General features: G+C 44.9%; 1 protein-coding gene across 2 annotated transcripts in view; it reads right to left on the minus strand.

Annotated features, from left to right (window-relative positions):
* MSRA (methionine sulfoxide reductase A) overlaps window positions 1–16,625 on the minus strand; it is a 336,906-nt gene that overhangs the window by 83,005 nt on the left and 237,276 nt on the right. For both annotated transcript variants that reach the window (XM_037042191.1, XM_037042192.1), the window contains exon 5: window positions 3,677–3,783. In XM_037042191.1, coding sequence (XP_036898086.1) covers window positions 3,677–3,783 — 107 coding nt within the window. The remainder of the gene's footprint in view (window positions 1–3,676; window positions 3,784–16,625) is intronic.

Here is a 16,625-nt window from a genome sequence, read left to right on the forward strand (position 1 = left end):
AAATTAAACTTGTGTTTCTCTTTCTCTGTTCAAACAGAGGCACCAGAAAGTCACTGGACCATGGTAAACCATCCCTGAAGCACTGTGGTGGGCTGCCCGGCCTGGCCTGGCCTGGACCTCCAGAAAGAGGAAGGAGAGCGTGATTCCTGTGCAGCAGCTCTGCCGGCCACGAGGACCTGGGCTCTGTGGCAGCCCCACGTCCTGGTAACAAGCCAGAGCGAGAGTAAGAGGCCAGCAGTCTTGAGGGTCCCAGCCAGGGAGCCAGACTGATGTGCCCCTGCCTCCAGTGCCCTCCGAGGCCAGTGTTACCGATGTGATCAAGTCAAAGACACGGGACAGGATTTGTTCTCTGAGTCGGTGAGAGAGCAGTTGTACGTGATTATGTTCATTAACGGCGATGAATACCTGGATGATGGAGGTACATCTGCAACCCTGATGTTTATGCAGATAAGACCCTACTCTCAAAAACCAAGCAAAAAACGTACATATGAATGGATGTTTGTACTTAAGTCCTGTATGCTTCCGTATGGAACACCCAAAAAGCATTGGGTTAGAACGACTGTCTAGAATGTAAGATTATAAGATTAACATTGAGCAAATAGACAAAAAAAACCCCAGAGGAATTATTAAAACAGTTGACTAATACTCACTATATAAATTTTATCTCATTTGTGTACCAGTTGTCTGAAATCAGTGTGGGTTCCACTCAAAGCCAAGGGCAAGAAACTGTCCTGGGGTAGAACTCGGAATATGAGGGGTACGACAGCCCCTCATCATCACGGGAAGGCGCCGACCTTTCAAACGTAAAATTCTAACTGTGAAACCCAACATGCCATCTCATTCTGAGACATTTTGGAGGGATATTAATATCCTTCCAGAGTGTCTTAGTGTTACTATATTACGGGACTGTGAATCATTACAATACTCCATTTATACATAGCATGAATCACAGGTAACTTTACGTATTAACTACTAAGACTGCCTTTGTAATTACATGTTGTGAGATTAAACCATACAGCGCCGTTTTTAAGTTCTGGCTCGGGGCTGTCTCTCTGCTGCGCCCAGACCAGTGTCCTGCCTGGCACAGGCATTTCCCCGCCCAGCGCTCCAATGCTCCTGCTATTCAGGCCTAGGCCTTCTCCACCCACCTCTTACCACTCTTCCTAAGTGATTCGATCAGCCACTTGGGTTCCACTTACCAAGGGTCAGTAAACTCCCAATAGTAACGAGGGCTGCCATTTGTTGAGCACTTGCTACGCGCCAGGCCCAGTACTTCCCATGTGTTGACCCAGTTAAAGGTCAAAGCCACGCTCCCTGTGAGGCAGGAGCAACCACGGGGAGGCCCACATCAGGGGCAGCTCAAACTCCAATCTCCGAATTTCCCTTCCCTTCCCTGAGCATCTGCTTCTGCTCTTCCACACCATCACACAAAGCGCCACCATCCAGACACGTGTAAGTCACCCTGGACTCCTCACTCCCATGTGTCGTCTGCTTCCAATCAGCTCCAAGTTCCAGGAGCTGCACTTCCTGAGGACCCCTCATCCCATTCAAACTTTAACCATCCTGGAAGAAGCCCCCTCATTTCTGGCCTAGAGTCTTACAACAGCTGCCCGACCCATCTCTCTGCGTCATCTTATTTTTCTAATTCCAGTTACTCTACTGACTTAACCTTATGATGCCGGGCATCTGAAATGTGGGGATCATAATGAGGTCTCTCGCCCTTATAGGTTTGCTTGAGTAGATAAGTAGATAAGCTGGCACTGGCTTCTCAGTGTCAGGCACTAGATGAAAAGCTACTCAGCTGATGTGCAAACTAAGAGGATGTGATGCCAGAGGCTCCATGCTTAGTGGCCACCACGTAGGCCCACCTTCACCAGACAAGTCACGATGAAAATTCACCAGACAAGTCACGATGAAAAGGGACAGGGGAAAGAATAATTTATAATTAAGAGTGTTTTAGGATAGACATATCAATATACTCAAATTACTCCTAAACTTAGCTTAAAACAATAAACATTTATTATCTTGTGGTTTCTATAGCACAGCTTAGTTAGGTGCCTCTGGCTTTAGGTCTCCCAGGAGGCTGCAGCCACACCGTCAGCTGGGGCTGTGATCTCATCTGAAGGGCTGACCGAGGCTGAGGGGCTTCCAGGCTCGCCAAGTGGTTCTTGGAGGCCTCTGCCCCTTGCCACGTGAGCCTTTACACAGGGATGCCTGGTGACACAGCTGCTGGTTTGCCCCTGGGCAAGGGATCCAAGAGACAGTGAGGGAGAAAGGGACCCCCGGATGGAAGTCACAATCTTTAATCAACTCATCTCAGAGGTAACATCCCAACCCTTCTGTCACTCAGTGGAAGAGAGTCACTAAATCCAGCCCATACACGAGGAGAAGGGATTGCATGTGGCCAGAGCCCACTGAGGGCCATGCTAGAGGCTGCCTACGACTACCACCAGGTAGACAGCCCAGCCCCCCGAGGTGGGGGTGGATGTGCTGAGGGAGGAGTGGGGCCCCGGCAGCATCTCCTTAGCCCTCTCTGCTTTCAGAGTGACGCATGGCCTCCTAACTTTTCGTCAGTAGATGCACTCTCATCCCTGCCTCTGTCCCACCGTCACCTCTGCTGCCACGGGGGATGGGGGGAGGACCCACACATTCTTGGAAATCACTGCACAGACTATTCATATAATTGTAAAACAGATGAGCAACACAGTAGCTACCGGCTCTGTTGTTAAATGTGAATCCAGATCAGGAGGGTTCGGGGCTGGGTGGAAAAAGTGAACAGACTGAGAAGCACAAATTGGTGCTTACAGAAGAGTCACAGAGATGCAAATTTCAGCATGGGGAACACAGTCCATACTATTGTAATAACCACGCACGGGGCCAGGTGGGTGCTGCGGATACGGAAGGCACCACTCCGTGAGGTGCATGACTGTCTGACTACCATGCTGTACGTCTGAAGCTAGTACAGAATAACATTATCACGAAGTTCTAAAAACTAAAGCAACTCAACTTATTTTTACAAGAACTAAATCTCTATTGGAGGGGATTTAAAAAATACAATGCAAGTTAATAGGGAAGATAATTATTTTAGGATATAATGTCTGTATTTCAGAGAAGTATTTTTTATTATCATTCGAACTACTGTTATGAGCAAGGCAGAGAGTTCTCCAGGCTGAACTGTGTGAAGAGACACAGGAGAAAAGGCTGTCCACCCACGAGCCTAGGAGGGAGGCCTGGAGCCCCAGAAGGAACCCGAGTCTGCTGACACCTTAATCTTGGACTTCCAGCATCCAGACTCTGAGAAAACACATTTCTGTTGCTCAAGCCACCCAGTCAGTGGTACTTTGTTATGGAAGTCCATGCAAACAAATACAGAAAGAAAAAGAGAAATTCAAAGAGAGAGAGGCAGAGAAGGACAAAGAGAGAGGGAGAAAGACTATATGTTAAGTTGATTTTTAAAAAGAAATGCGTAAGGGCCTATTATTAAAATCTCATTTATCACATTTATGGAGCAGAGTGGCTCTATTTCAGGAGGCTGACAGAAACTTCCCCCAAATGTGCAAACAGAACACAGCGCCAGGTGAAAAGAACCAGACTCTCCCTCAACAGGTGGGGCCAAACCTGGTGGGGGCAGAGGGTGGGGGCAGACGGAGGAGCCCAGGAGGGCGGGAGACCTTACCTTCTGGTACTCTTCTCTGGACTTCAGGGCCGCCTCCAGGTGCGTGGCGGAGGTCGGGTAGATGGCTGAGCGGTACTGAGAGCCGTGATCGTTGCCTTGGCGCATGCCTGGGAGAGTGGGAAGCAGAGAGGACGACTGGGGTCAACTGGGCAACACGGCTGCTTTCCATTTTACCCCCATACCTCTCTTCTTATATACGCATGCCTGTTCTGCCCTGCCTGTTTCAATGATAACCAAGATCATTGAACTTAGGTAAGTTTCTCACAGGTCTTGGGTCACGGTAGAAGCTCTATAAATATGCATTTTCCTACGCAGATATTTAAAGCATAACCTAGTGCATTTATCCCTTGCAAAGCACTACGGTACACATTATTTCCTAGGATCCTAATGAGACGCCCTCTACGGCAGGTATTGTTGTCCCTCAGCTGGCAGATAAGGAAACGTGAGGATGTTCATGTCAGTGCCTGGAGAACTGCTCGGCGCATGGAAGGTGCCTCTAAAGGACACAGTCACTGATGTTCAGGGAATGTAAAGCATTTGCCTAAGCTCACACACGTCATCAGAAAAAGCCCCAGGACGTCACGTTAGCCCAGTACACTTTCCACCCTGTCACAGCTGCTGGGGTGTAGATGGTGGTCCATTCCTAACTGACTGATTTAGTCCTTGAAGCTAAATAGCCATTGGCATAATACAGATCCCCTATTGATCTTCATCTATTTACTGCATCATTCAGAAACCAGTTTCAGTTTGTAACAAGTGTCCCGAAACTCCAACCGAAGATTCAACCTTCCAGAGAAAACCAGTTTCCTAGTTCACACGTGAATGGCCACGCGTGTCAGCTGGGCACGTTGTTGAGGTGCAGATTCTGATTCCTCAGGGCTGGGGCGAGCCTGACGTCCGCATTTCCAAGCTGCTCGTGGGTAGTGTGGGGTCAACAGACCAGACTTCGCAGAGCAAGGGCTTAGTGTTTGCCCAGCGATTTTCAAGATTCCTTTACAGTCTGTCAGCAATGTTTTTAGTTCCAGTGATGTGGTGAGGAAAACCTGAATCTTCCCAACTACCCTTCCGAGGTATGCCACTGACAAGCCTCCCTCCACCCCACCACGCCATGTGCCTGCTCTCACACACACCCCTTTTCGACCTTTGAGACTTTGTTCAAGCATCTTCTCTCTGGAAAACCTCCCACAATTGCTCCTCCCAGCTGTGACAGCCACTGATTCCTTTGGATCCCTCGGGCCTTGCAGGCGCCTCTCTTAAAGGTTTTATGGCACTGCACTGTTACTGAGTGACTGCCCCACTTGCTCCTCTGGGAGCCTTCCAGGGGGCGGGGCTTCACAGACCAAGTACCCGGTACAACGTCAATCAGTCAATACACTTCCACAAATGCCTGTCCTACGAGGAATGCATGAGTTCATACCTTGTGATCCAAGGCCCTGCAATCAATACTGGAGTGCTCTGTCACGTTCGCTTTGTAAATGTAAATGTACGTGCAAGTGCAAATACAAGAATCTTTCCTAGGAGCTACAGGAAACGCTACAAATGACTGATGTGTTTGATGTTAGAGGTAAGTGTGGTAGCTGCAGACTCTGAAGGGTCACTATGGCTATTTTGGACAGGCAAGCTAGAATCCACGATCCAAACTGCAGGAGAGGACAGAGGGTTAACTCATAACAAAAGAGTAGGATTTAGGGTCAGGCCATAGGCTGTCTATGGTGCACATGTGTGTATGTCATGTGGCGGGGGGTGTTTCTGATGCCTCTTTGTTCACACCCCAGCTTAGCTGATTTCTTGGAAATCCCGTTCTCCCACCTTCAGAGTCATTCCTGTCCTCAGTGCAGAAGGGTCACATGGGGACCAGGAACTAATTAGTAGCTAAAAGACCAATAATGACACAAAAATATTAATTTAGTAATGTATAACAAAAATAAATCATCTCATCCCTCCAATAAGTAAATGCCAAATTAAAATAGCTATTTCAGCCCTAGCTGGTGTGGCTCAGTGGATTGCACACCAGCCTGCAAACCAAAGGGCTGCCGGTTCAATTCCCAGTCTAGGCACATGCCTGGGTTGCGTGGACCGGGTCCTCAGTCAGGGAACACGCAAGGGGAACCACACAGTGTAGTTTCCCCCCCCCCTTTCTCCCTCCCTTCCCCTCTGTGTAAAAATAAATAAATAAAATCTTTTTAAAAAATAAAATAAAATAGCTATTTCATTTCTGTGTGAATTACATGTTCACATAAGCATTCTAGTATTATTAAAGTATACAATATATAACTGTCTCTATAGTATATATAATACTTACAGTATATACTACATAAGCATTACTAGAGTATAAGTATTTTTTAATATTTTATTTATTTATCTTTAGAGGGGAAGGGAAGGAGAGAGGGAGAGAAATATCAATGTGTGGGTGCCCCTCATGTGTCCCCTGCTGGAAACTGGCCTGCAACCCAGGCATGTGCCCTGACTGGGAACTGAACTGCAATCCTTTCGTTGGCAGGTCTGAGCTCAATCCACTGAGCTACACCAGCCTGGGCAGAGTATAAGTACTAACGAAGTGCCTCACAGGTACCGAGTACTTTCCCGGATGCCAAGGATACAGTGATGAACGCAAGCAAACCCCCCCCCCCCGCCCCTTCACAGAGCTCACGTAGTAGCAGTGGGCCCCGAGGGACTGCGCAGCAGACATTCCAGAACAGCACTTCGGCAATCCCTTCACTTTGCCTTCTTCAATCCGCCCTTCAGGCACAAGTAGGGCTCTTCGTGCCTGGCTTCCTCTCACCCTTCTGCGCGTAAAGACAAGATGGGAGCGGCATCACTCTCCACAGAGAAGACAGGCTGCTGGATGGCTGGTGTTTGGCAAGAGCTGACCCCTCCCCATTTAGCACGAGACGCAGAAAAGCAGGGTCTGCATGCAGAGTTGATTACATCTATTGAAGGGTTTTCTTTTAAAAGAGAAATCAGTATGGGAGTAAAAGAGAATCTGCAGGTGTGACATTTCTATTTTCAACAAGTTTTTCTAAAGACTCCATATGTCTTGTACAGTGAAGACAACAGATACCTGTATGTTTGGTTGAAGATCTTTGAACTGTCAGAGGCTCGTGAGAAATTGTTGCTCATGGATAAAAACCAGCTTTTTATCAAACAAAAGGGGAATGATGAAGAATTATTCCAAGTATATGGTACAATACTGGGCTCTCCCACTAATCATATCTGCACAAATAATCTGACAGAGTGCATAATGAAACCCTTAAGCTTACACCCACATTTAGAACACCTCTTGTAGTCACATGNCCCCCCCCCTTCACAGAGCTCACGTAGTAGCAGTGGGCCCCGAGGGACTGCGCAGCAGACATTCCAGAACAGCACTTTGGCAATCCCTTCACTTTGCCTTCTTCAATCCGCCCTTCAGGTACAAGTAGGGCTCTTCGTGCCTGGCTACCTCTCACCCTTCTGCGCGTAAAGACAAGATGGGAGCGGCATCACTCTCCACAGAGAAGACAGGCTGCTGGATGGCTGGTGTTTGGCAAGAGCTGACCCCTCTCCATTTAGCACGAGACGCAGAAAAGCAGGGTCTGCATGCAGAGTTGATTACATCTATTGAAGGGTTTTCTTTTAAAAGAGAAATCAGTATGGGAGTAAAAGAGAATCTGCAGGTGTGACATTTCTATTTTCAACAAGTTTTTCTAAAGACTCCATATGTCTTGTACAGTGAAGACAACAGATACCTGTATGTTTGGTTGAAGATCTTTGAACTGTCAGAGGCTCGTGAGAAATTGTTGCTCATGGATAAAAACCAGCTTTTTATCAAACAAAAGGGGAATGATGAAGAATTATTCCAAGTATATGGTACAATACTGGGCTCTCCCACTAATCATATCTGCACAAATAATCTGACAGAGTGCATAATGAAACCCTTAAGCTTACACCCACATTTAGAACACCTCTTGTAGTCACATGACAGCCTGAGGGCAGAAACATCCGGAGGGTTGCACAGAAGTATGCAGTTGGGAAGAGAGGATGCACACGCCGCCATTCTAGACAAGTATGTGAGACAACGCATTCACTTCGTGACTTTTTTTAGATTTTTAAAGAAATTTATTTTTCAGTTATAGGCGACATACAATATTATATTAGTTTCAGGTAAACAACACAATGATTAGACATTCATCTGGCACCATGCCTAGTTATTACAATATCACCGACGATATTTATTTTGCTATACTTTACACCCCACGACTATTTTTACCCCTGTAATTTGTACCACTCCCTTCACCCTCTGTGCCCACGCCCTGACACCCCTCGCATCTGGTGACTATCGGTTTGTTCTCTGCATCTATGAGTTTGTTTTCGTTTTGTGAGCTCATTTATTTTGTTTTTTAGATTTCACATATAAGTGAAATAACACAGTATTTGTCCTTCTCCATCTGACTCATTTCATTTAGAATAATACTCTCTACCACTCATGGTGTGGCAAATGGCAAGATTTCATTCTCTGTGTGTCTGAGTAATATTCCACTGTATATATGCAGTACATCTTCTTTATTCACTGAATAAAATACTATGAATAAATTTAAACAAGAAGGTAAAAGACCTGTACTAGAAAAACTGTAAGATACAGAAGAAAGAAACTGAAGAAGATACAAGTGGAAGAATATACCACAGTCAAGGATTAGAAGTATTAATATTGTTAAAATGCCCATATTATCCAAAGAAATCTACAGACTCAATCCAGTTCCTATCAAAAAACATCAATGGCATTTTTCAAGGCAATGCATTTCTATAAAAATTAATCCATGTATTATTTATACAATTAGAGACTATACTACGGCTGCAATCCAGGATGCGGATTTAAACTCTTCCCTGAAGCTTGAAACTCTTGAGGAAACTTGAAGAGTTCCCTGAAACTCTTCCCTAAATTGTAACTTGATCATCTGTTCATTGTAATACTACAATACTGATATAGTTCTCGCCACTGTTGCCCTTGTCTTCTTTGTGCAGATTTGGGGTGACCCCACTCACTCTGGGCAGCTTTGAAGATGAGTGACATCATGGGCACAGCCCACAGCTCTGCTGCAGACTGCCTGCACCTTGCCCTCTGCGGAAACCTAAACTGACTGCTCATTCCCCGGAAAGATGAGAGTTATTCACACCATTACAGCCAGCATTTGCAGGTGGAAGTCTTACAGATTTGAATTTACAGCTCTGACCTTCCGACCTCTTTTGGCTGTTCTAATGAAACTAGAAGTTCCCCCGTGTCGGAAAAAAATACAAACTCTCTTCCTGGTCACTCTGGCTAAAGCCCTATCTGGCCAGGAAAAAGACAAGAAAGTGCTAAAGAGATAGATACAGTCAGGGATGGAGAGAAAACATCGGTGACTTTATTTAGACTTCCCTGAATCTGGTGACACTGGGCAAGACATTAACCTCTCTCTGGTCTACACATGAACAAATACATTAATTTCATTTATTTTTCCCCCATAATGTTCATCTTAAGGAGAAGGTATAATATCTTAAAACAAAACTATACACACACATTCGCACACTTGTTAATTCCAGTGCGTGTACCTTTCATTTCACTGGTGAAGAGGCTTATTAAACGGATAGGAGCTTGAAATTCAGAAGCAGATGGTTCATTGGGAAATATGATTTGATGCTCAACAGACTGAAAAACCCATAGAACTATGGATTTTCTGTTCTTGTTATTTTTTAATACATTGCACTTACAGATGCTTAGCATCATTAAACTTTTCACCATTTCTTTCAACCTCCATTGGTTTATGTTATGAATGCAAAACAGTAATTCATGTGTGAGGAAAACTTGTTTACTAAATCTTTTGTAAGAAGCCTAGGACTTGGAGCTGTAAGATCTTGTTTTTAAGTCCAGCTTTGCCACTGACTTGCTTAATGCAAAGTACCTAATCTTTCTAAGCCTCAAACCTCCCTTGTAAAATAGGCATTATAAAGGCCTAACCTATGGGTTTGTTGTGAGGAACAAATCAGATGAAACCTGAAAAGCACTTTGTTGAATATAAAAAATTATGTAGACGTTAAATACTTTTATTTGTACAGCTTTTAATAATCTTAGAAAATTTCACACCTACTTTGGAAATAAAAATAACAAATGACATCACACAAGATATTCCAGAAGGAGCCATTTTTCCCTCTGAAAAGCTTTATTTACATGAATCGCTCAGATACTCATGCACACAGCGGTCACATGGATAAATCCAATGAGAAGATCAAAATTCCCCCATGTGTGTAGAAACATCCTATTTTATTTTTAACTGTTCATTACAACTTTTATCAGAATTATCTTCCTTTTAAATTTTCACTCTGCTAACCTCCAGCCCCTCTTCAATTCAATGGAAAACAGCCCTAAGAAAGGGAAGAGTCTTGAGTGAATTCTCCTGCCCCTGCTCTTGCCCATGAAAAGCTTTCCGATGCTCGTTACTACTGGTCTGTCATCTGAAGTTTGGGAGAATCAGACCTGTTTGCATTATCTCGCATCTCCTGAGCTCACACCCACTGGGGTGCTGGACAGAGGGACAGAAAGATGTGCAGAATGGTGGAAAGAAACAGAAACAATTAAAATCACTGGAAAACAATACTGATAAATGCCCTCACTGGTGACCACCTGCCTTCTTTTCTTCCTTCCACCCATTCATCCATCCTTCTCCACCTCATGCAAGGTGTTAAGTACTGGGATTCAGAAATAAGACACAGTCTCATTTTTCTGTGAGCTCATCTTCCTAGTCAGTAAGGGGAAATGAATGGAAACCAACAAGCATAACCAAGTGCTGGAGGCGTCTTTAGTCAGCTCAGGCTGCTATAACGAAACACCACACCCCATAAACCCGTGGCTTATCGACAACAGAAACTTATTTCTCACAGTTCTGGAGGCTGGAAGTCAAGATACCAGTGAATCCAGTGTATGGTGAGAACCTCCTTCCTGGCCCTCACATGGCAGAAAGAGTGTGCACTGGCTCCTGGACCTCTTCTTACAGGGGCACAATCCCATTCATGAGGGTGGGGCCCTCCTGACCTCATTACCTCCCGAAGGCCCTGCTTCCAAATGCTATCCCATTGGGAATTAGATTTCAACATACGGACTTTGGGGAAACGCAAACATCGAGTCCACTGACAAGATGCTATGGGGGAAAAATCAGTGCAGGTTAGAAAAGCAGAGGGACTTGGAGGAAAGAGTGGGTAGTTTGCCTGTCAGTGTGGAAGGGGGCTAAGTTCTGCAAGGCTGCATAGAGGTCGTGACTCTTGTCTTGGAAGAGAAACTGATAGACCTGAGCAAGACATTCACCAGGAGGTCAAAGGTCAGGATTGCAGAATATCGCGGTGCCTTCAGGGATGGGATAGGAACCCGGACTATTTGCAAAGGCAGCAGGGTTAGCATCTTTATCAAAGCCCCAGGGCTTCTCTTCTCTAGCCAGCTTGAAGCCGGGATGAGAAAACTAACATCTAGGAGCAGATAGACATACAAGAAGTGACCTTGCTAACCCACTGAATTGCAAAACAAATGAGATATTTATTTGACTGTTATAAATTGATCTAAATAGCCTTTGTATTGCTGTTATTGAAAGGAGAGAATTAACCAAAGTCATAACTCAAGGAGGGACAAAATGATGTCACTGAAGGGCAAAGAATCCAATTTGTCTTTCCGATTTTCTCAAACAACTATGTTCTCTCCAGCATAAAGTATTCATGTGGTGCCAACTGTGTGCTCAGCACCATGGAGGCTACAGAAGATTTAGGTCATAAGCTTTGATCTCTTCAAGAAATAAGATTTTCTCTCTTCAAGAAACAGCCTGAAAACAGGAGGGAGGGAGAGTAACCAATACGAGCTTGACCCTGTATTTACCTGTACTGGGTCTTTGCCAATACTTCCCATTTAATTCTCACATAAGCTCTGTGAAGTAGGTATTCTTAACCTTCTTTGACACAAAGAAAGCAATGGATCAGAGACTTCAAGTGACCCTACCGAGGTGGCACAGCAGGTAAACGGCCATGCTATGATGTAAACCTAGATCTGCCTGACAACAGAGCTCTTTCTCCTTTCAAAGCTGACACAGAGAAGCTAGAGCAAAACGATCAAAGATAGATGAAGGAGCAAAGTGCCCTGTAGGTAGCACATCCGGTAGGCAGAGGGGATGAGACTGGTTTCTGCCAAAGGGCCTGGAAGGAAATGAGGCCGGTCAGTTGAGCATGAGGCCACACAGGATCCTGTGGAACTCTGGGGGAGCATGAAAATTCCAGAACTCTCTTTCCCACAGATTTAACAAGTGCTGCAAAGTTCACTGTGCCCTCCATGGAAAATCTAAGGGAACTACTGACATTCCCTGGCTGTCTTCACGTCCCAGGAAGGCAAGCAACGGGCTTGCTGCAGTTGGTGAAAGAGAATGCCTGGCTCAGAAACATCATCTTATGTTTAAAATTCTTCCATGACATTCTCTAAACTGATTAGCGAGAACTGGGCTTTGGGGCATTCTTGACCTCTTGGCACCCAACAACTGCTTGAGATTTCTCTACCCACCTTCTCCAACTAGGATCTGAAAGGAACAAACCATCCTGCGACCACTGTAAGATTTCTCCCTCACTCAGCAAAGCCGGAGAAAGCACTGGAAAAAGGAGAAATGCTTAATCTACAATATAATGAAGGGAAAAGATGAAGAGCTCTCGTCTTCTCACCGGAGCTTCTAACCTTCAGCTCACCTCTGGGTGCTAGCCCCGTTTTGGACATTCTGCCTGCATGGGGGAACTTTAAAGGGAAGTGCATGCTCTGAGTTGCTGTGAGGCGATTACTTTAAGAAATTCCTGGAGCCAGCAGCTCACAGTGAACAGCAGGCAGGCACGGACACATTCCTAAGGGCCTGAAATGACTAACTCTGGGTCAGGGAACTGCGAAGGAACAGTCTCATTAGAGGACGATCCATGTGGGTTGCATAGGCAGGGTGACTCCCGCCAGGACGAACCCATATTCTTCTCTTCTCCAGACTGTGGTTAGGAAGAAGCAGAGATTGCTGAACAAAGCCGTCAGGCAGGCACGCGTTTTGGCACAAGACAGTTCTGGATTCTGCTTCCAGCTCCGCCATTAAGTGTGTCACCTCGGCCAAGGTACTGGACCCACCTGAGCTTCAGTTTCCTCATTTGGAACAATGGGGACGGTGACATGTACCTCCCAGGGTTGTCGGGCATTTTACCTCACAGTGAACACATCTGCCCCACCTTGTGACAAAAGTGTCCCCAGCTGAGACCCACTGCTATACATTAACGAATCGTATCTTCTGACATTGTCGCTTTTAAAGCCTACACACTGAGGCAGCTAGCTACATGAAATGACACGTGAGAAGTGAAAGCGTCCAGGCTGGGTGGAAACCAGCAGTCACGAAAGAGTACCAGAGGCCTTCGGTGTTCATATTTGCGTATGTACCCAGTCATTTCAGTGGTTACCGGTGTGGTTTCTTTTCCTTACTTTTTAAAAAATGCCCACATTTAAGAGAATGGAGATTTGCAATAGAGAACACAAGACCTTTTTCTTTCTTCTTTTTTGGTAAAACAGCATTTTAAATTACACACCCAAAGTCTAGAAAGAGGGGAAGAAGATATTAAGGACTTTGGGTGAATAAGCATAAATTAAAATCAACATGTACACACAGTTTGAAAGAGGTAAGATTCTCAACTGTATGAAGGAAGCGAGCAAAAAGTCTTTTTTCCCTTCTTCTTTAATAGTTTGGGCAGGAAAACAAGGAGAAGCATTAAAGTTATCACCACAATGTGTTTCCTGGTGACTACAGCACCTTACCACATCTCCCAGAAAGTCCCGTATCTCTGCAAACTCCGTACAGTCCCATCTCACTCTGCCAATGAGGAACTGCAGTCAGTTTAACAGAGCAAAACTGAGAGGGACTTAAACGAGAGAGAATTGTATTTCCTCTTGCACTTTAAGTGGAAGCTGCTGAGGTAGGTGGTTGAGGGGTGACAGGGTGGCTTCACAGTCCCAGGGACTCAGGTGTCTTCTTTCTACTCAAGTGTCCTTAGCATATGCCCCCCATTCTCAAGGGCCTGAGATGTCTCCTAGTACCTAGTGCAGCCGTCACGTCCAAGTCGTGGACTAGAAGGAGGGAAAAGGGAAGGGCATTTCCTCCCACTTCCACTGTCTTTAAAGAGTCTTCCCAGAAGTTCACTCGTATCTCATTGGCCAGCACACCGTCAGATGCCACACCTCCAGAACTTCCCTGTCCCCACTGGGTGCAGGCCAAGGCCAGGCTGACCGAGGCCACAGCCTGGCTCAGCTTCTTCTCCTTTCCTATCCTGTCTCCCTCCCTCCCTTGAAGGTTCTTTCTTTTTCTTCCATAAGGCACGGGTACTGAACTCCTGTCTCAGACTCTGTGTCTAGGGAAGCTCACTTCAAGCTTTTTGACTAGTTCTGCTCTCATTCAAGCTGTCCGTTGCTCACCTCTTCTGCTCCGTTGTTTTTCACATTCTATCACCTCTGTTGTTTAGGCTTCTGGGTGAACTGTTATTAGATATGTTTATTAAAGTGACATTAGACAAGTCTGTTAAGCTGCTATAAATTAAGAGATCAAACTTCTTCTCATGGGCAGCATATGGCTTACATACACCCGAGTGGTATCATTCTCAGGCGAAGACCATCAGTCTACGTACTGCACTGGTCTCACTCAAGGCGGAACGTCCACGTTATGTTCTCTTTGTGAGATAAGCATGAAGAGAGGCTTAGCGGCTCTGTCTCTACTGGGTTTTGAACACTCCCACTTGCTTCTCCGCAACGTATCTCAATGAAAATGAAACAACCAATGAACTGCTCAGAGTCACAAACATTCTAAGCGCGTAAATAGAGTTAGTCCCTCTATCCCTTGCTTCTTAAACTGGTCCCACCTCCACAGAGATGGCACCAAGAAGCCATCTGTGTGCTGAAGTGGCACCGGAGCCACCACGGATGACTGGCCTCCGTGGGGAAAAACATCGCCAGGCACTGACGTCCTCCACCAGGTAGATGAGCCGACACCCCTCACAGTGAAGGCGGCACTTCCTATCATCGCCCATGTGACCCTTCCTGGCACACCTGGCCTTTGAATCAGGTGTCTGACAGAAGCCTGATTAATATGGAACAGTCTCACTTTACCTGACTGAAAAATTAATCCTGTCAGTTTTAACTGACATCTCATTTTAAATTTAAAACACTGAGCACACAGATGGATAGTCCTTGTGTCACCAAGAGAAAGTAAGAAGGAGGGAGGGAGGGAGGGAGGGAGGGAGGGAGGGAGGGAGGGAAGGAGATGTATGTTATCTGTTTCTTCCACTACCTCTTTTCTTCCTGTGGAGTGTGAAAGTAACTCTCAGGGGAGAAAAGCTGGGCTGGAGAAACTATGATGAACAGTCCGCTACGAAACTGGCCAGCCCAGATTTAACAGAATGCCAATGGCCCATTTCAGCCTCTGCTAGGAGGAATGTAAGCCATACCAGCTAAGAAAAATGAATTGATCCTTTCCCCTTTTCATGTCTCAACATTACATTACACATAACACTTAGTTTTCCCAGTGAGTTACAATTACACACATACATGTGCCTGTAAAAATGAGCATTCCTTACCTACAAATGTAATTACTGTTTGATTCAGGTGAGCAAGAAAATGACTTGAGCAAGTGAATTCAAGTGAGCAAGTCAATGACTCTAAAGCCCTTTTATGCATCGCTGTATTTTATTATGTTATTCATCCAATTCCTCAATGACATGGAGTATTATTATCAAAGCCATTCTTCTGAAGATAAGACTGACTGATACCCAGAGGAATGTTGAGTGTCTGCCCAAAGCCAGTGCTGGATCTGGAACTAGCAAACTCCAAAGTCCACACTCCTAACCACAACTCCCCAGTGTGTGCACGGCATGAAGTTTGAAGGAAAGAGTGAAGTGGAACGCAGTGAAATAGGACAGATACTATGTGGCTGTCTTCTAAAGGAAACACCATGTCTCCCCTATCATTTTCACAATCTCCTTCATATTTTTTGATACAAATGTAACTCAAGAAAGATAAAAGAATGTTGCTATATAACCGAGGTGCTAAGTGTTCACTCTGTCACTAACAGGAAGGTCTGATTTTCCAGTAATGAGAAAACTACTTATAAAATCATAAATAATTTTTAATCGATAAGGCAATTTAGTCCTAAAAGCTAAAAAAGTATCTTAGTATAGAATTTTCTTCCATAAAAGAGAAATTCTATTTATGGCTGGTGAATGGAAATATTTTATTATATCTTTCTTACGATATCTGAGACTCCATACATGTTTATGCTATGAACTTATAAGTTTGACCAAATAACGAGTCTTGAAATATTCAAATTATCAGAAAATGTATAAGAAACTTTCAAAATAGTAAAATTTCTATGTCACTATCTCTTACCAAATCTTAAAGTTCTGAAGCAACGAGTCAGCCAAAATACTTTATTATAAAACATTAGGCATGTATGTGATACTTATATGATGTTTACATTTGAGTCGGCACTGAGCACACACATTCACAAAGCTAGTCCTTCACCCTGGACAGTGTCCATACTATGAACAGGAGTAGGAATCAACCTACTAACCTTTGTCATGTCTAGATCTCATTACAGAAAGGTACCTAAATGTATGGAAGCACATAAAGCAAACCTCAATTGACTAAAGTGTTCACATCAGTATTAGTATTTCTATATGCTGCTTCATGCACTATTAAATTGCTGACCGTCAAGTGAACACAGGTAACCGCCGCCCATGCCGGGCAACGGAGCACGGCCAGCGCCCTGCGAGCCCTCCACACGTCCCTACTGGTGACAGCACCTGCCTCCGCTGAGTTACAGCCACACCTGATTTTTGTGACAATAACTGGCATAGGCACATCCAGAAAAAAAAAAAAACATAGTTCAGTTTTGCCTGGTTTTGA

Source organism: Sturnira hondurensis, unplaced genomic scaffold (assembly GCF_014824575.4).
Source record: "Sturnira hondurensis isolate 20B ecotype Veracruz unplaced genomic scaffold, ASM1482457v3 Scaffold0003693, whole genome shotgun sequence".
NCBI lineage: Eukaryota > Metazoa > Chordata > Mammalia > Chiroptera > Phyllostomidae > Sturnira > Sturnira hondurensis.